The sequence below is a fragment of the Leguminivora glycinivorella genome, chromosome 7 (assembly GCF_023078275.1).
Source record: "Leguminivora glycinivorella isolate SPB_JAAS2020 chromosome 7, LegGlyc_1.1, whole genome shotgun sequence".
NCBI classification, from domain to species: Eukaryota; Metazoa; Arthropoda; class Insecta; order Lepidoptera; family Tortricidae; genus Leguminivora; species Leguminivora glycinivorella.
The window spans coordinates 14,310,138-14,335,946 of record NC_062977.1 but is presented as its reverse complement, the minus strand read 5'-3'; the positions used below and the strand labels follow the sequence as shown (position 1 = coordinate 14,335,946).

Sequence of the window (25,809 nt, the reverse complement as noted above, 5' to 3'; positions counted from 1 at the left end):
AATATATTCGGTGTTTATTGGAATGATTATCAAAAGACTAAGAGGTGGGCAAGGGAACGGGACGGGTGCCGACTCCGGCATCGATCCATGTCTTATGTACTTACGCGCTTTACATACATGCCGCCCGCGCTATGTGGAGATTCAACCGCGATGCGTCAACCGATGCACATGCACCGCGCACCGACTTATATGTACGGCTATTCTCTTTATAAGAAGCGCTACCCCAACCTTGAAACGATGACCTTTTCGAAACAAGTTTAATATTACGCTTGTCATTTCACTACAATAAAGGGGATAAGAGTTGTTAGAGAGCAGACGTTTTAATTTAGAGTCGTCGTGTCGCTTACATTTGATTTCTAATTTTTATCAAAACATACTTCATTCAAGATTAAAGTTAACTTTCTAGTCGTCTTACGCTTTACCCTCTGTCGCCTCCGTGTATACCGCAAATTTATTAGTACGAGTGAGAAAGAGCACCAGCGCCGACCGTGAGAGATTATCCCGGTCGCCGCTGGGGGAATAGATTGGAGGGACAAGTAGGTACGGATTGGGCTCTGCTTAATCGAAATACACACGAGTACGGCCCCTTTACTAAAACCCCGCGGGTTATGAGAACTATAATTAATTTAGTAGACCGATCTTATTGATATCATATTGGGCGACATCAGAACGCACATGAGTTTAAATTTTACCTGGTTAATCCTAAGCAAAAAGTCGACGGGCAGATGTCCATATAAAGGCCGCCAAGGTAAACAATGTTTGCGCGACACAAGATAATACTCAATATATGTGCATGATACTGCAACCGTCTGGTTATACGGCAAGACAATGAACGTTAAATTAGCTCTTATATTAATTGAATAAATTAAAACGGCGCTGTATTAATAATATAATGCCGATTCGAATAGGAGGGTAGCCATTGTTCGGAAAAACATGTTTGTTGGCAGCTACAGCTTGCGTGGCATAATCAAAGCGGGCGGAGGTGAGAGGTAAAGCGGGGGAGCGTCTAAACTCCATCAGGCGAGGCAGATTCGTCGTGTCGGGTTGGACTGACCTCGAATCCCTATTGATCTGGTGACGGCCCGTCTATGACGTCACACGGTGCTCTAACATGGCCGCTGCTATACAGAAAACTACACCGCCTACGCAGTTCAAACACTGCACACAGTACAAGCTTAATCGATATAAATAGTTTCAACACCGGCTCAACCGAAAAACTCTTCATGCTCTTCATTAACTATTTTTAACTTACTAGTCATTGGTAATTGAACTGCAAACATTGATTATAATATAATCGGAATAAACCCAGGATTCTTTGTTTATTTGTTAAAACGATCCTTTTGTGCGCTACGCTCCTTTATATATATATATATATATATATATATATATATATATATATATATATATATATATATATATATATGTATGTACCTAACTACGTATGTACGTACTATAAATAGTTAAATACTATAATCCCATGCTTTCTAATAATCCAAAAGTATTGAAAACGGTAAACTTACACAAGGTACGTCGAAGTAGATATAGCTATTTATTAGTAAATAATGCTAATGTCATGTTTATTAATCCCGTATTTTACGACACCGGCTTTTAAATGGGAAGTAAAATTACTCATAACAAAGAATCTGATATCTAAAATTCCCCGACATCTAAATCCCATAAAGAAGACACGTAATTACCAGTCAAACCAAAATAGATTTTATGTCAAGTCAAATATGGTTTATAATGGTTCCACGAATGGATCCAAGCCAGGCTAACGCAACAACCTTATTTTCTGCAAGAGCTTACCTGGGTATAATACTTTCTCCGTCATGCCTGCGGATCTAACAAGCTCTCCATTGAATCCTGCGAACAAGAAACAAGTTTTTGTTAGGAACTTGTGAACAAAAACAAGTTAAGTATTTTATACTTGAGATGCACATCTTTTGTTAATAATAATGTTTATTTTAATTTAGTAAGCGAACGTTACTGAATGCACCTGCGGTCGCAATTTACGTCTCCTAAGTAGGGGAATCTCGCAAAGGACAGGCGCTACCGCCCCTACGGACTAACGGAACTGCGCAGGTATAAAAACGCTCATGAGCACAAATAAGTCGCGTATTCACTTAGTTTCGAAGGTCACCCGTGTACCTACTCGGCCTGAATAGGCGACAGACGCAAACTGTTTATTTTAATATGCGGCGTGTCATGTATACTCATACTTAACCACGTATATAGAATAACAGCGCGCTATAGGTAGGGTCTTTAGGTAGATATGAGTGACTTCATTGTGTTAACTAACACAAACAACTAATGTCATGGCTAGGTAGGAAAATACCAATCATATTAAACAGAAAGTTCGTGTTTTTGATAGTTACAAATTATTGGTCAATGTTTGAAAGGCCTTCCTATTAATCCACCTAATTTATCTGATTGGGATACCCAAAAAGCATCTTCATAAGTTTCATAACATAACACAAAATATTGGTTTTTCCAACCGGATTGAAAATTAAGTTTAAAATACTTTTGTTTTGATTTTATTTAAATGCATGTGATGGGTATCTTTCTTGGACCATTTGTTGTCTGAATTGATAAATTAAAAATAATATTTAACCAAAATTAGTGAAATCAATAACAAACTTATGTACATAGTATGAGTAGTAAAATAAATTATTGTGGGTGAGGTTTCTTTTCAACATAACATGTAGACGAGACTCCAAGGGGATGTTCGTTTGCAAAAATAGCGCACCTCATTCTGACTTCTGATATATATATTGTATAGATCCCAGACATCCTATAAACAGGTGTTGCCAACCAGTTTTGTGGTCCTCCTCCCCCCTACCAGGCAATTAAAGGTTCTTCTCTTTTTCTTGAATCTTCTTAGAATATGATCTTAATGTGGGAACTTTCTTCAGTGTTTATTTGTTTTTATTAAGTATAATTTTGGATCTTGCAAAGAAAATTCACTAACTCAAAACCAAAACCATTTAATTGAGCGTAAAGTCACAGGTCAGTCTAATCTAGTCTATTATTAGCTGACCTTTACCAAGTGGATAATTTTCAACACATCCGCATTTAAATTAAATATTGTATAATACCTTCTTAGTAGGATTTACCTTACAGCACTTCAAAAGTGTGTTGTTAAGCAAATATATAAGTAACTGAATAAATAAAATACTAGGTAAACAATAGGTAATTGAAATTTTCTTTTCCAACTATGCAGTTTTAGCATTTTTCTGGGTTACATTGGCAGCTCCATGAGCCCAGGGTCCACAAATAGATAGAACAAACATCAATTTATATATTTTACAAAAACCTTATCAAGCTTAGTTTTTGTTGGCATGTGCAGATTGTTTCCAAAAAAAAAAACATAAATGCTAAAAGTTAATTTTGACTGAATCACAATGATTTAAATCATTGTCTATTTTTGAAACTGTTTAGATATAAATTTTAATAATAATACAATATTATTCCTGTATGACAGGTTACTGTTTAATTGAGAAGACCGTTTTTATTGAGACGTGTGTTTATTCAAGAGATCATTATGGAAGTCTTCATACAGAGTTCTCTGTATTTAAAAAATACATTCAAACGTTATTCTAAAAAAAATGTTTTTCATAGATAAATATGGCATATTATTACAATAAACTACCAAATTGTGAAAATAGCGTTAAAAATCGCCATTTTTCAGTATTTTAGCGGCTATTTTGGCGAATGTACTGAAAATGTAGGGGTTGTACAAAATACCCCTGTTAGTTTTTCCAAGTTTGTACACACAATTATTCAATTAAATTACATTTGTTAATAATTCGACAACATGACAAAAAAAAATCTATGACTATCACCCAATAATTATACATACAGTACCTACCTCCATATAATATATATAGTCTACAATACATAATATCTACCTGGGAGGCTGGAACTGGCAAACTTGACATGATGAAGTATTCATTTCACTCAATTGAGGAACAATATTTTCATGATGACATTTGGCTGGTGTTTAAATGCACTGAATGGATCAAATTACAAAAATAAAAACCTGTCCTACTGTGACTAAACAAATGAAGGTGATATCATACAGGTAATTCCGAAAACCCAGATACATGCTGCTTATTTTAAAAGAAACCGGGTAGGTATGCCTATAATACCATGTCGAAACTTGTTAAGGATATTTTCATGTGTAAATGCGAAGTAAATTAAAAATAAAGTAAAATATTAAGATTTTATAGTTCTTAAATATGATAAAAAACAGAATCATAGCAAAATACTCTACATTTTTATACTAACCTTAAAATCCAGAATTATGAACTCGAAAAATATTACGTAGTTCCTGTAGTCAACAAGTTGCACAAATATGTATGAGTTCTTTCACCAGTTCAATGATATTTCAGTTCATTACGTGCGAAAATGGCGACAATTTTCATTAAGGAAATTTTCCTCGGCAACACTTCTTATAAACACTGAATGTGTAACAAATAAACATTAACTTATGTTAATTCACCTAAATACAGTGAGTTCTTTCAGTAATGTACTTGATAACGCTTTAAAATTAAAACAATTAACAATTCTGCACTTTTAAACTCAAAATATAGAATAACAGAAACAGATTATCAATCTAGTCAATGGACTCAATGGTACTCAGACGTACACCGAAAATACACAATAGATAATAGGTTAATGCGACCTCTTGACAGTTCCTGTGTGAAATTGTCAACATATGACAATCAAGATCAAGCAAGAATGATACCGGAACGCGAATAAAGACGAAGTCAGCTATAGTTTATTTACTTATTCATATTCATTTATTACTTGTTTTTAATTTTAGTAATTTGAATAATGATCTTATTTAACATGTGCTTATATTTATTTAAGTTTTATTATTTGAAAATAAAACTACTACCAATAATAGGAAGTGATAGGAAGTTCAATGTTGCCAAACTAAAGTACTTATCCTAAAAATAATAAGAAAATACACTTATTTTCATAACTTAGTTAAAATATTTGTTTTTAATAGCCCCTAAATAATAACTCTTATATTTTCAGGATTATCGACGGTCCTATTTTTTATTTCAGTTTCTTTTCTTTTGGACGGCTTTAAAAATTCCTACATAGTGGCTACATGTGACTGGTAGCGACATCTCATGTCTATTTTTTAACAATAAAAAATATACTCTGACAACTCCAATTTATTGGCCGCTGTACACATGTGGCCAACGGTTCCACCAACCCTCGGTGGAACCCCTTGGCCAAGATAAGAGTCGCTGTTTACACATGGAATGTGGACGTGGAATGGAAAAGGCTATTTAATTCTAAGTTATTTACGTTGTCAGCAAAATTTGATTAAAAAATAATAACCCCGTAGTAAAATTAAATTATTTGAAATATTAACAATTTTTTGAATATTCTGATAAGCACATTTATCTTTTTTAGGCAATACATTAAACATTTGCAAGGTTATTTTATTTCCTAAAATCAACACTATTATTGGCATAGATAAACTTATTATTATTAACTTGTAATTGTATATGTATATATTTGTTACCATTTGTGTATACAAAATTTGCATTTAATTCTTTTAGTGTTTGTACATTTTTAAATTGGTTACTCATCGTTAATCGCTTCTACTTATTTCCTCAAAGGTTGACTGGAAGAGATCCCATTAAGGGATAAGTCCGCCTACATTGTATATTACTGACTCTGTAACTGTGTCTCTTTTGTTTCCTTTATGTACAATAAAGCTTATACATACATACATACATTTTCGTAAATATTTCACAATTACTGTCCTCTCTGACGGCTGACGACAAACTGAATGAAGCGCCAACGTGCAAACGCAGTTGGCCATTGGCGCCAAGATCCTTTTGGCCGCTGTACACATATGGCCAACGGTTCCACCAACCCCCTTGACCAAGCGTGTAGAGGGCTACTTGGCCGTAAGTTGGCAGTTGGCGCTAGCGCTGGCCGGCCAACCGATTGGTGTCGGTTTTTTGTCCACACATCAAAGGATCTAAAAGATAAATGTGCTTATCAGAATATTCAAAAAATTGTTAATATTTCAAATAATTTAATTTTACTACGGGGTTATCATTTTTTAATCAAATTTCGCTGACAACGTAAATGACCTAGAATTTCCTAGCCTTTTCCATTCCACGTCCATCTTTCATGAAGAGCCAATGCCAAGTGATTGGTTCGCCAATGTGTAAACAGCGGCTCTTATCTTGGCCAAGGGGTTTCACAAAGGGTTGGTGGAACCGTTGGCCACATGTGTACAGCGGCCATTTGATGTGTGGACAAAAAACCGACACCAATCGGTTGGCCGGCCAGCGCAAGCGCCAACTGCCAACATACGGCCAAGTAAGCCTCTACACGCTTGGCCAAGGGGTTCCACCAAGGGTTGGTGGAACCGTTGGCCACATGTGTACAGCGGCCATTTGATCTATTCGACCGAATAGTGGATAGTGTAATAGAATTCTAACTGCTGTAGTTTAGCTGCCGTTTTAACCGGCAACACTAATTTATTATCTGTGCAAAAAAGGTGTCTGTCTTTGTCTATTCTGTGCTGTGCTGTCATACTTTGATTGTGCGACGAGTGCTAAATTCGTTGTTTTCGTAAAAAAAAAAACATCTGAAAATGCCCTGATCATCAAATCCCTTTAAATTAAAATATAACATCATGTCCTGTATAAATGAGCCAGTGCTAAATATCATAGTTGTGGGGTTTCACCATAAAAAAGGCTGCCAGGTAAGTGTAGGCGTCGAGGGTTTATTAATCAATAATGTTTTTGTGATGTGTTCTTGAATAATTATAATGCTCAGAAAAGTCAGACTAAGGTTATTAATTCTTGATAAAATTTAAACACTTAAATTGTTAAAAATCACAGCCTTCCTGATTCTGTATCTGCTATGCGTCAATCTTTATACTGGAATGTTTCGCAGTTAGTTTACACAGGACAGTTAAGTACAATCATCAATGAGTATGTTGCATTTTGTAGGTGGAGCATTGCTACCCCGAGTTGGTTCCTGGCCGGCCCACTGAGCTGCCCTTGGCATGGCGGCATCTTCCAGCCTTAGCATTGCCTGACGGTTCTCATAATTACCTATCCGATACTATATTTTTCCACCTACCAGGGCTTACTGAGCCAGCCCATACTGTGTATGCAATATCCTGTTTCCGGCAAATCCCGATAGAGGTATTGATGATATCTTTATGTTATTAAACACTGTGGTTATACTAATTAAAGGTCACCATTAATAAAAAACAAATAAGTTTCTAATTTGAATTATATTTATGTAAATATCATGCACACTGATTTTGTACATTTAACACTGAATATAATTAATTTTATTCTATATTAGTGGGAACCTAATTGAGAATAGAGTATTTAAATAATATGTATATAATATAATTTTTCAGCAAGTTGTACAAAAAACAGAGGACATGACGAGAAGTTCAGTTCAAAAGAGTGTCTGTGTGGTGTGCCAGTCCCCCCTGTTCGGGCGGCTTGCGGTGAAGATGGAACTAGTAGTGCGAGCATGGTTCCTGCAGGGAGACTTCTCACAGACCAAGCTTCTAGAGGATGCTTACAAGCACCTCAACAACTGCCCTGTTCAGATTGATCAAACTCTAGAAGGTAGGTTTACCTTGATTACTAATTGTGACAGTACTTACTACTAGGTTAATCACTTGTACAGTTGAGTTCATAGTTATGTGTACATTTTTCACCTTAACCTGTTGCAATTAGGTGAAAAATGTACATATTTATGAACTCTACTGTTTATTGGCATTGTATACATGTCAAAGACATATAACTCCGTATAGACAGATAAAGTCTAAGAAAAAAACATACCTCAGTACCATATAGAAAAAGGTACAGTGGCCTTAGATGGCATTAGACCTTTGGGGTATGCTCAGCTAGATGGCGCTAATATTAATATTTGACATTTTAACACATATCAAGCTAAGAATATGGGCCAAATTGTCAAAACTGAGGTTCTAAAGTTTTAAGCCTGTGTCAAGAGATGGCAGTCTATGCACTGTGATTACACATTTTACTTCAACAGTAACTCTCTATAATACTCAATCCTCTTTGATACATGTGGAATTGCCCACCATTTGTTTTGAAACTGTTAATGAAACATTATCTAAGATAAAACCCACCCAAGATCTACTGGTGTAACAAAAAACAGTTTGATCAATATTTTAATTCAATATTTTAACTCATAATCTATCAGTTTCTTACCTTAAATGTATACCATCTCTTTTATGCATAGAAAAGCACAGGTGGTGTGCTCTCATTTTGGAGGCCGTTATTCACTTTTGATCACTGAGCCAAAATAGGTGTACTTAGAAAGGGAATACATTGTGTGGAAACAATTTCTATAGTTTATATGAAAGTACCTAAATCATATTCATTTAATATTATGACATACAACTAAAAGTAAATGGTTATTTAGATTTTTCATGGTATGCTTATGACTCATGATTTTAACAAGTAGGAAGTAATGACTAATGTAATATAAGCATAGTTACATATATGGAATATTTTTTTGATGACAGAGCATGAATATCTATTTTGTATTTATGTATCTAATAATTAAAACTCAAACTACCAAAAAATAAAACTTGACCATTAATTTGCAAAAGTTTACATAAAACAAACAAAAGAAAGTAAAAGATATAAGCACGTGTACAGAGCTGTGTCTATAATCTATGGTTACATTTTGCTTTTGGGTTGGCCCCTAGGCCAGGCAACGTAGAAAGGATACCAAACACACATCATTAATATTTATATGTTTTTATTTTAGGTTTATCAGTCCTTCGGCTAGTGGAGTCGTGGCGGCACAAGGCGCTGCTTCTGTTCAAGCTGCTGCTGCTCCGACGGCGGGTGCTGGTGTACGGGTCGCCGGCCGGGCCGCTGTCCGCCGCGCTGCTGACGCTGGTGTCGCTGCTGCCGCGCTGCCTCGAGCACGGGCTCGGCAAGGCCGCCAACGTCGTGTGAGTATAACACATATACCATTTGGCAGCTTTATAGCCATCAGACACTAGTGTTTCCCTGGCGTCTGCGGCTAGTTAAAGCTGCTGCGACGCAACGTTGGCACAACCGTGCAAACGCATCAGCCGTCGGCGCCTGAGCGGCTCAGAAGACGCCAAAATAAGGTAGCCTCTTCTTAAGGTTTAAGCAATCCAATCCAGGTCATTTAATTAGTTACGGTCAACAAATTTAATTATGAGTTTGACAGGCAAACTACATTGTTAAAAAAAATACCACAAACTAATGGATAATTTTGAAGTGAAATATCTCTTGGCTTACAAACTTGTAACGGTGTACAAATCACAATTTATTGCGTCGGTTACGCATACCGTAACTAAAAAATTACGTCATTTCCAATGTTTGTTTTTAAATTACTTGAATTATCAGTCGTTCTTATCTTTACAGATTATCCAGGCCATTATCTCCCATTCCTATGGCCCCAGATAACAAGTCGGAAGACGTTGACACCGCAACCGACATCGTGAACGAGCCGTACGTAAACGGTTCTCAAATAGATGACGAACTTACGCCTAAAGAATCAGGAAATTTATTGGAAGAAAAGGACCGGGTTAGCCGACAGAGCTTTGATGAGACGCTACTAGCAGATGTTGATAGACAAGACTTAGCTAGCAGAGAAAAATGTCACAGCGTTGGAGAAAAATATAAAACACAAAAACCACTAGTTGAAGCCCAACAAAGCCCAACCATGGCTAGAGATATGAGCGTAGATGGCTTGTACAATTTAACCAGCCAGATTGACCAAGCAGAGTGCGGCTTCCCATTATCGCTTTTTGAGGATGGCTACCTATGTTTACCGTACTTATCTTTACAGTACTTAGACCTTTTGTCAGACCCGGCCGTTCAGGGTTTCGTAGTGGGTGCATCTAATGTTTTATTTAAGCAAAAACGCCAACTATTCGATGTCCTTGTAGAACTGAATGAGATGAGGATAGAAACAGGGGATTTGATGTTGCGGAGACAGCTGGCCCTCGGGACGGAAGACTTGAGGTTCGCCGATCACGTGGTGCGGCACGGCGCTTCGCAGGGCGACGCGTGGATACGAGACCAATTTGCCAGCTACTTAATTTATCTTTTAAGGACATCTTTATTACCAGGTAATTTTATACAGAAGTGCACCAATAGGCTAGTTTCCTATACTTAAAATAAAATATTTTATGCAGTGCTCGAAATAAAGCACTACATATTTAGAAGAAAAATATGGACTGTAGTTATTTTTAAAAATAATTTCTATTTAATAAGATGAATTTAATAAGGGCATTTATATGTGTGGTGAACAGATAAAGTCAAATGTATATAAGTGTATTTATCTATTTATGTATATCGTCGCTTAGCACCCATAGTACAAGCTTTGCTTAGTTTGGGGCTATTGATCTGTAATGTCCCCCAATATTTATTTATTTATTTATTTAATTGACTGTGAAATTTCATAGTAAATAATTCCATATTAGTATGGAATTACTATGAAATACTGAGGAGTGACGATATTAGTATGGAATTACTATGAAATACTGAAGAGTGGCGTCTCGGTCAATTCATTTACTTTATATCTTTCTTTTCGACTTATTAAATAGAAATTATTTTTAAAAATAACTACAGTCCATATTTTTCTTCTTAGCAAATCGTTTTGACAGTTCATAAAAAGAAGCTGATTTGACTAAGGAAACTAGCCTATTGCATGCTTTTTTGTCCATAGTCTGTGTAAAAATCTCTCTTTAAATTACCAGAGATTCAACTGGTCGTGGCTTTGTTTCTATAGGGCGTGGTTTTGTTTCTATAGGGAGTGAGTGAATATTTGAAATCATTCTTTAGGGAATTTTTATTAGGAATCGAATGAAACTTAGTCCAATTAAAATTGAGTCGTATACTTTTAGAAATAAAGTTTTAAATGGAATGAGATATTCGAGCACAAAGGCCATGCCAGGATGAGCTAAGTGAATCTGCCCCCAGCGAGTTTTAGCTTGAATTTTTTTTCATTGATTCGTCTTTGCATTAGTATCGAGTGTGCCAAATTTCAGCTCCCAAAATTGTATAGTTTAGTAATTTAAAAAAAAACGAAATTTGAACTTTCTTCGATATTTTTTTTTCTGGGCGGCCGATTTTGACGCGCGTCGCCTATATTGTGCACGTAGGTAGGACAATTATATGATATTAATTTTGTGTTATATTGCCATACAAAAACATAAAATAATAATAATTCACGCAAGCGACACCTCCAGATTTTTCATCAAAGTAAGCCTCTTTAATAAGCTACCAAATGAATATAAATACTTAATTTCACTTAGCTTATCCTGGCATGGCCTTTGTGGCGTGGGAAATATAGGTGTACGAAATCGTGGACACACATGTGTGTCGTTGGGAGTTGACGGAGACTAAGATTTTCAAGGACGCGGGAGACCTGGTAATTTTATTTACGACTCATATCTGTGCGCCGGCGGGATCCCACAGGTTAATACCATAATAACCAAACCAGCACAGTATAAATCTGGGGTTATTTCCCAGATTTATACTGTGCTGGTTTGGTTCACTAACCTTTTGCTAGATGGCGCTGTTCCGTGTAGCTAAAATTCTGAATCGCGCTATCAACATTTTTCTTGAAGTAATGACCATTATTCATTTTGGAAAAGTTGCATCAACCACATTTGATAGATACGTCTTCGTCACGCAGCAGATGTCTATGGAACTTCCCATACAATAAAATTTAACGAATGCTTTGACGGTGACAGACGGTTTGGTGCAACCGGCTGTTAGTTTACGAATAACATACTAGATGGCACTGTTCCGTATAATAAAATTTCTGAATCGCGCTATCATTTTTAGGGTTCCGTAGTCAACTAGGAACCCTTATAGTTTCGCCATGTCTGTCTGTCCGTCCGTCCGTCCGTCCGTCCGCGGATAATCTCAGTAACCGTTAGCACTAGAAAGCTGAAATTTGGTACCAATATGTATATCAATCACGCCAACAAAGTGCAAAAAAAAAAAATGGAAAAAAATGTTTTATTAGGGTACCCCCCCTACATGTAAAGTGGGGGCTGATATTTTTTTTCATTCCAACCCCGACGTGTGATATATTGTTGGATAGGTATTTAAAAATGAATAAGGGTTTACTAAGATCGTTTTTTGATAATATTAATATTTTCGGAAATAATCGCTCCTAAAGGAAAAAAAGTGCGTCCCCCCCCCCTCTAACTTTTGAACCATATGTTTAAAAAATATGAAAAAAATCACAAAAGTAGAACTTTATAAGCACTTTCTAGGAAAATTGTCTTGATAGGTTGAGTAGTTTTCGAGAAAAATACGGAAAACTACGGAACCCTACACTGAGCGTGGCCCGACACGCTCTTGGCCGGTTTTTTTTTCTTGAGATAAAGAGTATAAAGACGCGAGACGCGAAGAATTTCCATTTAATTTGTTAATCACAGGCCAGATGACGCTGCACTGGCGCTGTTCACTGTAGCAAAAGCCCTAAACAATATTAAGATAAGATCTTTGATGAGTAAGAGGCCCTGCACAGTTGATTGCCGCGAGATTTAGAAGACGTGTGATATCTCGCAGTGACATACTCACCTCACTTTTAATCGCACTGTAACTCTGCTGGAAATAAACTAGGCTTAGGGCCAGTTGCATCAAACACGGTTAACAGACACATCATCGTCACGCAGTAGAGGTCTATGGAACTTCTCATACAATAAAATTTTGAGAACGTTTTGACGGTGACAGACTGTTTGGTGCAACCGACCCTTAGTATGCAATAGGCCCTTTATGTAATTAATGACATGACTAGCCTCTTGGCGCCCAATGTACTTTCTGAAGTACATTTGGTTTCAATGGAATTTTAACTTTCATGTAAACAAATAAAATATAATTTCTTTTGTTTCTAAAATTTTTCGAACAAATGAAATTGAATTAAATTTCAAGTACAATAATAATCAAAATTCCCCAGCAAAAAAATTGTATGGTGGGCGCTACGAAGCTAGGTAGCACTGTTTTTGATAGTAATTATTCTAAACCTGCGGCTATTAGGATTTTAACATGTTTTATATTGAGTACCAAGAGGTCCCGTGTAGCAATCAACTTCATACATATTTTATTTACAGAGGGTAGCCGAGAAATCGACCCGTACAATGCTCAATTCATGGCGGCGTTCAAAGCCACACCTGCGTACCAGCAGTGGCTGAAGACGACTAACAATGGTGACATCGAGGCGTTCGCTAACCTGGCGCCGATTCATCCGTTCGCCGGGCAGCTATCCGTGGCTGATATGAAGCTGAAAATAGCTCAGTAAGTACTTATACTATACACCCTGTTTTTATTGAATTCCGTTAACTTTAAAAGCTCAGCCACACATGCGCGTTTTGAGAGCGTAGGCGGAGCGTTAGCGCAGCGCAATGCGCCGGACGAACGCTGGCGTTGCGCCCAGTCACAGATCAATACAACAAGATGGCCCTTACAGGGCGACTCGCGGTCACCAAGCATACGACAAATCAGGTTTATTTAAAAAAAATTAAATTTGAACGCGTGCGACAAAATCTTCTCTCTGTAACGCCATTATGATGTTGCTGGGAAAAGTTAATGAACATGTGTGTGGCATCTGGCACCCGCTAGTGTGTGTGTGGATTGAGTGAGCACCTTCCGAAAATAAAAAAAAATATGCTGATCATTTAGTAAAAGTTCTAAAACAATTGTAAAACGAATCTCTGAATTTGTAAAAAGATAAATCAAAAGATACAGCCATTAACATGTGCTCACTCAGTTCTCACAAACTACCAACGAAAACAGTGAATATATTCATTTAACATATAATATTTATATACTAACATTTAGTAAAAAATAGGCCAACCTACCTCTATAAATATTAGATCACCTAGTGACGTATTAAATTTTTTACAAATAGTTTCTTATGCTCACTCAATCCACACACTTTTGAAAAGCCGAATTTTGATGAAAAACATAAGATTTAGACCGCTATTATATGTGTATAGTTTAGTAAAAGTGAAATGGGAATTTGTAAAATACAAAACGAACCACTAACGTGTCAGGTTTTTTTATAATAAATTTTTGTAAGTGCTCACTCAGTCCACACGTTTTGAGAAAGTTAAAAATGTAAATATCTTACGATTTGTAGCACCTAAGACACTCGAAAGTACTTCAACATTTAGTAAAAATTTTTACTAAATATCCACCATCTAATATTTTATATTCGTTGTCTGGTTTTAAAGATAATCAGACATAACTTTTCTCATACAAATGTATCAAGTACGGTGACCACACTATGTCGGCTCCTGATTTTCCCCACCTTCCCATTGTCATATTGAGATTAGGGGAGTTTCGTTCAATTTTGATAATAGTTTACCGGATTTGTAAGTGGGAGCGAGAAAAGAATAACTATTTCTCGCTCCCACTTACAAATCCGGTACGCTCATCTGTTAGCGCGATTAGATTACCAGGTTCTGGTTTCTTACTAGTGAAGTATTATATTCTTTGTTTCTTACCAATTATTATTCATGTCCTTTTTAATGCATGCATGTCGATATGGTTATTATCCTGACGTCGATAAAAATTACACAATACACATCATCACTAGGCCAAGAACATAACCTAAAAACAGTTTGCAGATGGAGAATTAATATGGTATTAGTTTAATATTATCAAAATTGAACGAACGAAACTCCCCAATCTCAATATGACAATGGGAAGGTGGGGAAAATCAGGAGCCGACATAGTGTGGTCACCCTACTTGATACATTTGTATGAGAAAAGTTATGTCTGAATATCTTTAAAACCAGACAACGAATATAAAATATTAGATGGTGGATATTTAGTAAAAATTTTTACTAAATGTTGAAGTACTTTCGAGTGTCTTAGGTGCTACAAATCGTAAGATATTTACATTTTTAACTTTCTCAAAACGTGTGGACTGAGTGAGCACTTACAAAAATTTATTATAAAAAAACCTGACACGTTAGTGGTTCGTTTTGTATTTTACAAATTCCCATTTCACTTTTACTAAACTATACACATATAATAGCGGTCTAAATCTTATGTTTTTCATCAAAATTCGGCTTTTCAAAAGTGTGTGGATTGAGTGAGCATAAGAAACTATTTGTAAAAAATTTAATACGTCACTAGGTGATCTAATATTTATAGAGGTAGGTTGGCCTATTTTTTACTAAATGTTAGTATATAAATATTATATGTTAAATGAATATATTCACTGTTTTCGTTGGTAGTTTGTGAGAACTGAGTGAGCACATGTTAATGGCTGTATCTTTTGATTTATCTTTTTACAAATTCAGAGATTCGTTTTACAATTGTTTTAGAACTTTTACTAAATGATCAGCATATTTTTTTTTTATTTTCGGAAGGTGCTCACTCAATCCACACACACACGACCCGCTAACAGTGTCCGTGTCCGCTCGGGAAAAAATCTTAAATAATCAATTTTGGTTGCAAACAATGGTCTCTTACAGCATAAAGTGGTGTGGCAAGTCTTCTAACACTTCTACATATAAAAAAGATGGAACAACATTCCACAGTTAAGTCAAATTAATTATTTTGTTGAATATTGTTTATTGTCCGCGGAGTTCATTTATACTGGTCAATATGGTTGTGCTGAGCGGCGCCGAGGCGCGTCCATCCCTCTTTACCGAGTTAACAATGTGATATGCTATCCCTTTCACGTAAACGACTAGGCATGGGGCCATGTTAGTTTATGTCTGTTGCGGGAACTTCGTACTGCCGTTCGTACCATGTGCTACCATTTTATGAAATATAAAAGAAAGCAGATTTGTAATAGTGAATAATTATCTAGAATCTGTAGACTCTGTAGTGGTATTTAGTTCATTGATTAGTTTAGAATATTTAGTTGGTTATTTAACTTAGTAAACGTAAGTAAAAATGCACAGTTTAGTTATTAATTACTAGAATGATTTTTATTGAGATGCTATCACAATTATCATCCTCCTTGCGTTATCCCGGCATCGGCATTCGCCACGGCTCATGGGAGCCTGGGGTCCGCTTTGGAAACTACTACCAAGATTTGGCGTAGGCACTAGTTTTATGAAAGCGACTGCCATCTGACCTTCCAACCCGAAGGGTAACTAGGCCTTATTATAATTTAATTATAATATTATAATTTAATTATAATTTAATTATAATATTATAATTTGTTGCAAAACAAATTCACCACAGTACTGGTACCGGTACCATTGTCTATAATAGACATGTCCCATTCCCATCCCTACTGCTAATCATAAAGGCGCGCCATTATTTGAAACGACCAATGGCAGCACCGTGCGCGCCCGCCTCACCCCGCAAGGATTGGTGATTTGCGTCTCGAACAATATCGCTTGCATTTGGCTTCTAGTGGGGTGTTCTGTGCGCCCAGTCGACGCCGGCGGGAACTAACGTGCGCGGATTGCGAGCGGAACGCCAGCGCACCGCTATCATTGCGCTATCAAAACGCTTTATATGTGGCGGAGGCTTAAGGGACGATTCTTTAGTTCAAATACAATCAATTTCTCTAAGAAACTACCCTCTTGACTCTGACGGTTATCGATTTATTAAAAAAATTAAATTAATTAACCCTTTGAGTCCCAAGCATTTGAACCTCAAAATCTTCTCTTCTGTAACACTGACATCATTATGATGTTGCTGGGACTCGAAAGGTTAATGAACATGTGTGTGGCATCTGGCATCCCTTACCACTTCCTAATGTTATTTGCTTTGACATGTTGATGTGTCGTCATCGTCAAACACTTGACAATGACTTTAATGTTATGATTAAGGTCCTCTCATACTAATTAATCCATTTTTCGAATTTAACAAAAACGAATATACATGGTGGTTTTTGATGATGAACCTAACTGCGTCTGAAATAAACGATTACTAAAGTTGATAAGCGCATGAAAATCGTTTGTCCCTTTCCAACCAATCAAACGTCGGAAAGGGACAAACGATTCTTATAGTCTTGTGAACTTCAGTGAACGATTAGGAATAAGAGGCCTAGTCTTTGTTTCCTCAGAACTATCAATACGATGTTTGTTTTTATTAGTTTTTGTTTCCTCATAACTTATCAGTACGATATTTGTCTTTTTCTACTCCCGAACTGTTATTCGTTATTTACAGGGTCTAGCATAGATCTTTAAAACCCTACATAAAAGTCTATTCCCCAAAGCCAGCGTCCACCGGCTTTCCGCGCATGCGCGCAGTATCGAAAAAACTGAAAACGCATTGTTTGGCTCTGTAACAATGGCAATGCATTGTTATAACGATACTGCGCGCGTGCGCGGAAAGGCTTTGGGCAGCTGAGCTGACAGTGCAAACCTTTGAGTCAAAATACAGGAAACAGTGTGAATTTGACGAAAGTTATTCAAGAAAACTATTAAAAACTAAGTGCATGGTCGTAGAAAAAGTATTGTATGCAACGGTGTTTAACTGAATCAAAAAATACTCGTGGCGTATTAATAACAATTTTCGGCTTCGCCTCAAATTGTTACCCACGCCACTCGTCTTTTTTGACCTCCTTTAAACGCCTGTTGCATAAAATACTATTACCTTCCGTTCAATTTTTTGTAGCACAAGTTTTAATAAAATAGTTATCCATGTAGCACGATGTCGACAAGCGAGGGCGGGCGCAAGGTGACGGCGGCGGTGGCGAGCACGGGGCGCGCCGTGGCCACGACGTCGCGCGCGGTGGGCGGCGCGCTGTCGCAGGCGCGCGGCGCGCTGTCCGGCTGGTGGAGCGCGCTCACCGCGCCGCCGCCGGACGACGCCGACGCCGAGGAGGCCCGGCCCGACGACAACAGGGCGGAGGAGCGCGCCCACACGCCCGACCCGCCCGATAAATCTATAGAGGACACTTCTACTTCCCTTAACAAAATACAGGTCATATAATCGCACGCGTTTGGGAGTCGTTCTCGGAAAATATGTTTGATTTGCGGTTGCGTCTAATTGCAATGACTCTTTTCATCATTTTGTGGCAATCGGTCGAAATACTTTCCAGATAGTGCGAATGTAGTTTGCCCTGTCTAGCGATTCCCCAGGCCTAAAACGATGTCAAATATCGTATTTCTAGAGAATGACCGTTGTGCGCGATGCGATTATCACTTCATAGTATTCTAGATATCGAAATTAGGTCTATTGTAAATATACTTCCGTGTAGTATGTTCCTTAGTGATGTATCTGGCCGTCGAATTGTAGCGATGGTGGCCATTAGATTTTTTTACAGTGATAACTTGTTTATTTATATTCGAGGACATTAATCGTAGATAAAAGAGTAAGCAGACTATTTGATCGAAGAAATAAATGGCAGCTTCTTTTCTAGGTCTTCATTATATGAATTGATGTCTATCATTGTTTTCAATGTATGATTTATTTGAAAATGATATGTATATTTTTTGCTTGTTGTATTTAAGCATATTTTTTCGCTCGAATAGCTGCTTTCCTTGTAAGCGCAATGTGATTTCCAAGTACGCACGAAAATTCTTGCACGATTTTATCTCGTGAAAAAGTTCAAAGAAAAACTCAATCAGTAATTATTACATTATAGGCTTCAAATATTTATCGATTTGTATTCAATCAAAAATCTAAAAAATACTTTGAATATTCATGTCATGTATCACGATAAGAAGTTCTCTGGAGTTTATATTTGCATTGACTATTAAAATTGATATATTTTGAAATATCTTTATCTTGGTACAGGTCAGGGATGTAACGGATGTGGTTTTAACGGAACCGGAAGCGGAAGCGGAAGTTTTGAATTTAGTTTAACGGAAGCAGAAGCGGAACCGGAACCAGAAGCGGAAGTTATAGATGTTAAAAACGAAATGAAAAAATACCACATAGGTATAACATAAACCAAAACTAATTAAATTACCTAGAACTTTTAGGTGTTTACTGTTCAGCCTGTAATCAGCAGTTTGTAATCAGCCTTTAGGCCCACTTAGGTTTTAAAAACGAAAAGAAAAGTTACCTGATATTTTATCTTAAGTATATCATTCATTACAATCCAAAAATTTAAATCACCTTGAACTTTAAGATTGTTTGTTGTTTAGGTAATCACTAAAAATCACATAAGAATCCTTTTAAACCTTTATTATGCCGTAAAAGGTTTTAGAAACGAAAAGAAAACTTACTCGTAGGTAGTATAATACAATCCAAAACTAACCAGTAAAAATTATATGTGTAATTGTTAGCACACAATTAAATTTTTAAATTAAATGGAGTGACTGTAAAAGAAGTAAACTGTATTTAATAAACAAATCTAAGGGGAGCTTCTAAGGGGATCGTAGATAAGCCCTGCACCACTGAATAGTTGTTCACTCGCTACTGGACAGGACAAATATTGGCGCGCAATGGAATGAAGCGATTAATGTTTAGTATCGCAGCACGTGGCAAGCGGAGAGATGAGCGAATGATAGGTATAGACCTGTTGGTCTTTGATGTACGCCGCTCATGTCCCACCGTCGCGCTAGGTTCCGACATCCGTTATAACTTCCGTTTGAAAAATAACAGAACCGGAACAGAAGCGGATGTGTAAAACAAAACGGAAGTTCCGCAGTAACGGAAGCAGAAGCAGAACTCCGTTACATCCCTGGTACAGGTATTGTAAAAATGACGATAATAATTACTGAGTACTTCAACTTTGATACGATTTGTGATCTCTAAAAACACTGATAGTTTTAGTATGTTGTTGATATCATGATAGATTAATTTATTATTTTAGTCGTCAGTGTGGAATACTGTTAAAGTGAAATCGAAATAAATATTATTAAGATGCTATTTCTTAAACAGTTTTTTTTTGCTTGTCGTTATTTATTTATATTATAATCAAAGAAATCAGCAAGGAGGCTCTCTATGTACTCATTAAAATAAAATCCCTAAAGCGGGATTTATTCTGTTACTTATTATTCCCTGACTAATTATATTTATAGTATTTTATTTTGATGTATGATTTCAGGTTGTATACATTTGCAAAAATCGCATACCTACCTAACTGTTTTATAGCTGTGACACGTTAATATAAAATTAAATTATTTAAGTGTTGTTTTACTAACCTACCTAAACCTAACCCCCCTACCTAAATTTTAGGGTCAATTAAATAAAACTATTTAGAATTTCGATTTCCAGCAAATACATTTTTAATATCCTTACGGGTATAATATCACAATTCTGGGTAGTCATTACATTTAAATGCGTTATTAATTCGTGTTGTGACATTAAGTACTCGGTTACGTTTCGGAACTCGTTCATATTAGCTAGAATTAATCTAAGTCGTGGAAGTCAGAATCTCTAACTACGTTTGACATACGATAACTAATGGAATAAAGTCGACACCACGCGACGCGGCGCTCGGGCGCCACCGCCGGCGAGGCGGAGTCGAGGGCCTCGTCTGCGAGGCGGTCGTCGGGCTATCTCTCTCTCTCTCGAGAGAGAGTCAGGGGCGGGCGGCACGGCGGGCTCGCCGCCGCCGTCACACGGCCGAGTCGGGCTCGTCCCACGGCCACGGCGGGCCCGAGTCCAGCGCGTCCTGGCGCCACAGCGAGCGCGCATCCGAAGCGCCGCGCGACAGCAGCCGCATGTTGTACGGCTCCACCATGTTGGACATCTCGCCGCTGTCCGCGCGCGCCAGCCGCGCCGCCGGCCCGCCCGCCTCCGCGTCGCCCTTGCCCTCCGGCAGCAGGTCGAACGCCGTGGCGCCCTCGCGCGGCGACTCCAGCTCCGTCACGTCCGAGCGCGGCGAGAGGTCCGCGCCCGTGCCGGCCGACAGCTCCGCCAGGCTGCGGTCGCCGCACTCGACGCGGACGGGGCCCGCGCGCGCGCCCGACGCCGGCGACCCGGCGGCCGTGGCCGGCTCGGACGCGACGAGCGGCGCCGACTCGTCGTCGCTGCCGGGCTCGTCGCGCGCCGGGCTGCGCTCGCGCGACATTATCTTGTCCTTCAGCCGCGTCAGCTTCTCCGCCGAGCCGACCTTCTTGAGGATGTCGGCGGTCTTGCGGAGGCCGCCGAGGCGGGGGTCGCGCGCGGGCCGGTCGAGCGGCAGCGACACGGGGCGGTCCTGCGGGCGCGCGCTGAAGGTGATGGGGCGGCCGTCGTCGGAGTCGTCCTCGTTCTCGACGTTGAAGGTGACGTTGGGCGGCGCGCGGCGATCCTTGGCGCGCAGCGAGGAGGCGGCGCGCCGGGCCGCGCGCGGCGTGTCGGCGGGCGAGGCGGGCGCGGAGCCGCTCCACGAGGCGCCGGCGGGGCGCAGGCGCGCGGAGCTGGCGGCGGGCTCGAGCTGCAGCGTGGCGTCCTCGTCTGTAACAGGACAGCGCGGGTGTAGTGCGCCGGCGGCGAGGGCGGGACGGTGGGGGGGAGACGGATTCACCTGCGGCCGGCGCTCCGGACTCGAAGCTCCGCGCGGCTCGGGGCCGCGACCTAGGATCACCTACGAACACTACGGGACTGAAATCAAACAAAGCTGAAAACTTTTGTATATTTATTATCTCACTGTGTAAAACATCTCAGGAATGGTATGTTACTTCGTGTTCTTCGTGCGATTAGTGACCGAGGTCTGACATTCAGAGAATCGAAATTACACTAATTCCATCACATTTAAACTTGAGGCGAATCTAACTCTACCGTGACGACTTTCTATCGTATAAGTACACCTACGAGTCTTGGGCCGTGGGTCAAAGATATGTTTATGAAACTTACGTTAAATATAAAATGTTATACAAATTTCAAAAAGTCTACTATTATTTTTTCAGTTATCGATACACAATCCCCGCCTCAGATTTGTATGTTTTCGATCCTATATTTATTAAGAAATAAAAACATTTTCATGAATTGGAAGTTAACAACAATTCATAACAAGTAAAAGTATACTCTAAACTAATATGGCGTTAACATAAATTATAGCTAGGTAAATTGCTTTACAATATATTTTATTGTACCACTTAGCTAGGAAATTATAGGCACATTTTGTCTTTTTAATATGCATCACATTTGAGTCTACGACACATTTAGAATTGGACATTAAGGATTTTGAATATTCTATGAATAATATAATAAATAGTATAAGTACATATAGCTTTCAGATTGGCCTTTTATGGCGTTTTAAGTAATTTAGTCTCCTTTTTCAAAGTGACAAATTAATTAAATCTAGACATTGTACTCGCATATTCGAATTCAATTTTAGGAATGATCAACTTGCATAAACTACCTCTTTTTTGTAGGCAAATAATAGGAATGTTTTATACTTATGGTTACATAAATACTTTTATCACAAATCATTTCTTAATACTGGAAATCAATATCTGGAATAAGTCAGTGGAATTGATCTAACTAAACTAAAATTGTTGTAAGTTATTAAAATTTTCTATATTAACACTATTGTCTTTTCTTGATCTCTGACTACTGCAAACATAGCGAATAACAAAAAAAGTAGTCCAGCTACTTTTTGTTTACTGTTGCAATAGACAAAGGTAATTTACTATGCACAAAGCAAATGTAATGCTAATGTCGAAGCATTGATGTATGTAGTTACCAAAGAGGATCGAGTATTATAGAGAATTACTGTCGAAGTAAAATGTGTAATCACAGTGCATAGACTGCCATCTCTTGACACAGGCTTAAAACTTTTGAACCTCAGTTTAGACAATTTGGCCCATATTCTTAGTCAAATATTAATATTAGCGCCATCTAGCTGAGCGTACCCCAAAGGTCTAATGCCATCTAGGCCACCGTACCTTTTTCTATATGGTACTGAGGTACGTTTTTTTCTTATACTTTATTTGTCTATATGGAGTTATATATGTCTTTGGTAGTTACTTGTGAATTATGAATAAGGCTGACATAAGATTTTCCGAGTTTTGCTAAATTCACTCACACTCCAATGCTCCAACATAAATATTATTGTACTAAATGCAAATATGCAATGTAGGTTACAACACGGTTAAAATTCTTGCACCGAAAACCATGCATATAAATTCGGTAGTCTACTATAGATGTCAGAATGCAAAAGATGTGTTACCATGACAATCTTTTCAAACAATCTTTTTAAGAATATCTAATACCTATCAATCGAATACAAAATTAATAATAATTAAGTATCGTAAAACCCTATCTCTCGTTTAGGATACCTATATTTCGCCTGGTTTAATAAAAGTTGAAATTACAGCCTACCAGTCGAAGATAGGTTCCCTAGGCGAAGATCCAAGGCTTTACGTTATTAGGACCGATGTGCGTACGTTTAAATTGTAAACACGCATACGCTAACAACGCCTTAAAACAGTGGCGGGCAAACTTTTTTCATCAGGGGCTATAAATTTGAAGGAATTTTAGAATAGGGCTAGATTTACACCAAAAATGCATTCTTACTACAGTGCTGGCCATATTACACATCACACACTGTTTTGAAGGGCCTTTCGCGGGCCGTAAGTACTTTGCCCACCACTGCCTTAGAACTGAGAACACATCTTTTATATTCCGACAGTCCGTATCTAACCGCGACGTGGAGTTCACATGAAGACGTCATCATGCACGGTGATGACGACGTCGCTGGTCTCTTCCTCGTCGGAGACGGCGGGCGGCTCGGCCACGAGCGACTGTTCGCGGATGGTGGTGAGAGGCTCACCTGGGTGCGCGGCAGGCTCGGATTGCAGGACGTCCTCCATCGCCTCCTCGTTTAGCGTTTGGAGCGCGCCGCAGATCATCTGCTCTTCCAGCGTCACCTGCACAAGGAAATTGTGAATTAAGCCTGATTTAGACGACGTGTGAACTCGCTTGCGATTTTAGTTACTTTGCTAGCTGTTGAGGTTACATACAATTTTGCATAGCCATCAAATACCGCAATGTAATAAAACTCGTATGCGAGTTCTCGTACCTTCTAAACCGTAACCTTTAATTTAGATACCTTATAACTAAATTAAAGGTTCCGGTTTTGAAGCTTAGCACTATTGTAAAAAGTAATACTTTTGACATCTGTCGCTGATTAATTTTCTGATAGGGAAAGAGACGCAAAACAACTATTCGCCATATCCTGATGTGTGCCCGCAACCTTATTAGAAGAAATATTGTCACGTATACGTAATTATACATATTATTAGTAATACTTTTAAAATTCCATACTCCACAAGTAGTAACAATTAGTATTATCCTGAGCATAGTAAAGCGTTTCATTTTTTTTATCGATTGTGCTAATATTTATAATTCATGAGTCCTGACGTGCGTGTATAAAATCAATGGACAGCTACAGCCACCAGAGAAATGGATATTTTTTGTAATTCCTTCTTCATGAGAACTTAATGTTTGTTGATAGTATCACTTACTCTTTAGTAACGTGTATAGGTAATCAACATTTATTTGAAGCACAGTCTGTTAGTGCCTTTCATATATCACCATAGATCAATAGGTATTATTAAGACTGACACATGTTTCTAGTAAAAAAGAATTGGGTACGTGCATATCATTGAATGGCCACTATTAATAACATGGTCAAGTTCATGGACTGCCACCACGATTAGTTTGTTCACCAAGAATAGCCAGCACAGCATCATAATTATTAACAAAACATGTGGAGGTGCTGCATCTACGTATTTAGTGCATGTGTTACCATTGTACCTACAGGTGCTAAAATAACATAAATTCACTACTAATAATCACCTGATACTCCGCGTATGGCTGTAAAACATAACATCATCAAAAACAGCCCTTTTATACAATATTAATCAAAACTTTCGCTTGCAAATCATTCAATAGAACGGATCCATAATAAGAACAGTAAGAACTACAAGTAAAAAATGGCAACTTCATGTTTCTTACTGATCTATTTGCGACTTCCAGATACACTTAGGCATTGGTCCAGTGTTGTATTTTATGTGAAAATATTCATTCAAATGCTCACAGTCATGTAAATGCTCCTTGCAGTTAAATATTTTAGTGTAAGTCTGTAAGGCACGAGTGTAAATTGATCGACACATACCTGTTTTTCTACATTGGATGGACGGCTGCGCTGGTGTTCGATGGGTCTGGGCTTCACCGTGTCTGGCTCACTCTCCGTATTTTTTTCTGCTATAACTGTTTAACAAATGATTTATCTGTTAGGATCTAAAATACCAGGAATCATATTAATTTTACAGTTATCCCTGAGAGAACCTAGGTCTCCATATTTTAAGCACTACGGCTGTTTGCATAACTGTAAATTAGCAACTGAACTTTAAATTTTTTTAGCTCTTTCCAATCTTAGAGATTAAGCATCATAAATTTTCTTTTCAATTCTGTTTTATGACCTATTTTTAAAATATCGGTATGGCAGTTGAAATAAAGTCTAATTATTTCTGACGTACCAGTGACAGCGGGCGCACTGCAGGGCATGTTGGCCTCCAGCTCTCGCAGGTTGGTGATGAGCATTTTGAACAACTCCCAGTCTCCGAACGGCAGGTCCACGAGCTGCGAGAAATTATAATTTGTTAATACAAGTCCATCTGACGAGTACAGGAAGATGTAAATGTTATTGGTTGTTAAATTAATACAAATACATAGATTGAAATATTATAATTAATTAATAAATAGTATTTGATTGCCATCTTGTCGCCGAACTCAAAGATTTAAGTCTGACTAAACTTCACCAATAATAACACAGGAGGTGTCTGAGCTTACGGTGCTACGCGGTCGACGGACAGCCCAAGAACTTTACCCAAACGGCGGGGCACTACCCGATTAGTCGCCACTGCCAGGACGCTAAAGCGACCTTTAACATCCTCCTAGATGTCGAAGG

At 38.3% G+C, this 25,809-nt stretch overlaps 2 protein-coding genes across 9 annotated transcripts in view; one reads left to right on the top strand and one right to left on the bottom strand.

Annotated features, from left to right (window-relative positions):
* The first annotated feature begins 6,567 nt into the window (after window positions 1-6,567).
* LOC125228333 (late secretory pathway protein AVL9 homolog) lies at window positions 6,568-20,091 on the top strand. Of its 2 annotated transcripts, XM_048132856.1 has the most exons (8): window positions 6,568-6,742; window positions 6,993-7,190; window positions 7,415-7,631; window positions 8,806-8,995; window positions 9,438-10,147; window positions 13,148-13,331; window positions 17,660-18,752; window positions 19,654-20,091. In XM_048132856.1, the coding sequence occupies exons 1-7, from the start codon at window positions 6,674-6,676 to the stop codon at window positions 17,943-17,945; spliced, it is 1,854 nt and encodes a 617-aa protein (XP_047988813.1). In that variant the 5' UTR covers window positions 6,568-6,673; the 3' UTR covers window positions 17,946-18,752; window positions 19,654-20,091. The 2 variants fall into 2 exon arrangements, with proteins under 2 accessions (XP_047988813.1, XP_047988814.1); XM_048132857.1 differs by lacking the exon at window positions 6,568-6,742 and having other exon boundaries at window positions 6,994-7,083.
* A 76-nt stretch (window positions 20,092-20,167) lies between these two features.
* LOC125227730 (kinase D-interacting substrate of 220 kDa B) overlaps window positions 20,168-25,809 on the bottom strand; it is an 89,659-nt gene continuing 84,017 nt past the window's right edge. For 6 of the 7 annotated variants that reach the window (XM_048132035.1, XM_048132036.1, XM_048132037.1 and 3 more), the window contains exons 23-27: window positions 25,379-25,481; window positions 25,015-25,109; window positions 24,696-24,713; window positions 23,668-23,764; window positions 20,168-21,347 (exon numbers count right to left, since the gene is read on the bottom strand). In XM_048132035.1, coding sequence (XP_047987992.1) covers window positions 20,524-21,347; window positions 23,668-23,764; window positions 24,696-24,713; window positions 25,015-25,109; window positions 25,379-25,481 — 1,137 coding nt within the window. In that variant the 3' untranslated portion in view covers window positions 20,168-20,523. The remainder of the gene's footprint in view (window positions 21,348-23,667; window positions 23,765-24,695; window positions 24,714-25,014; window positions 25,110-25,378; window positions 25,482-25,809) is intronic. The other variant, XM_048132032.1, reaches the window with a different exon arrangement.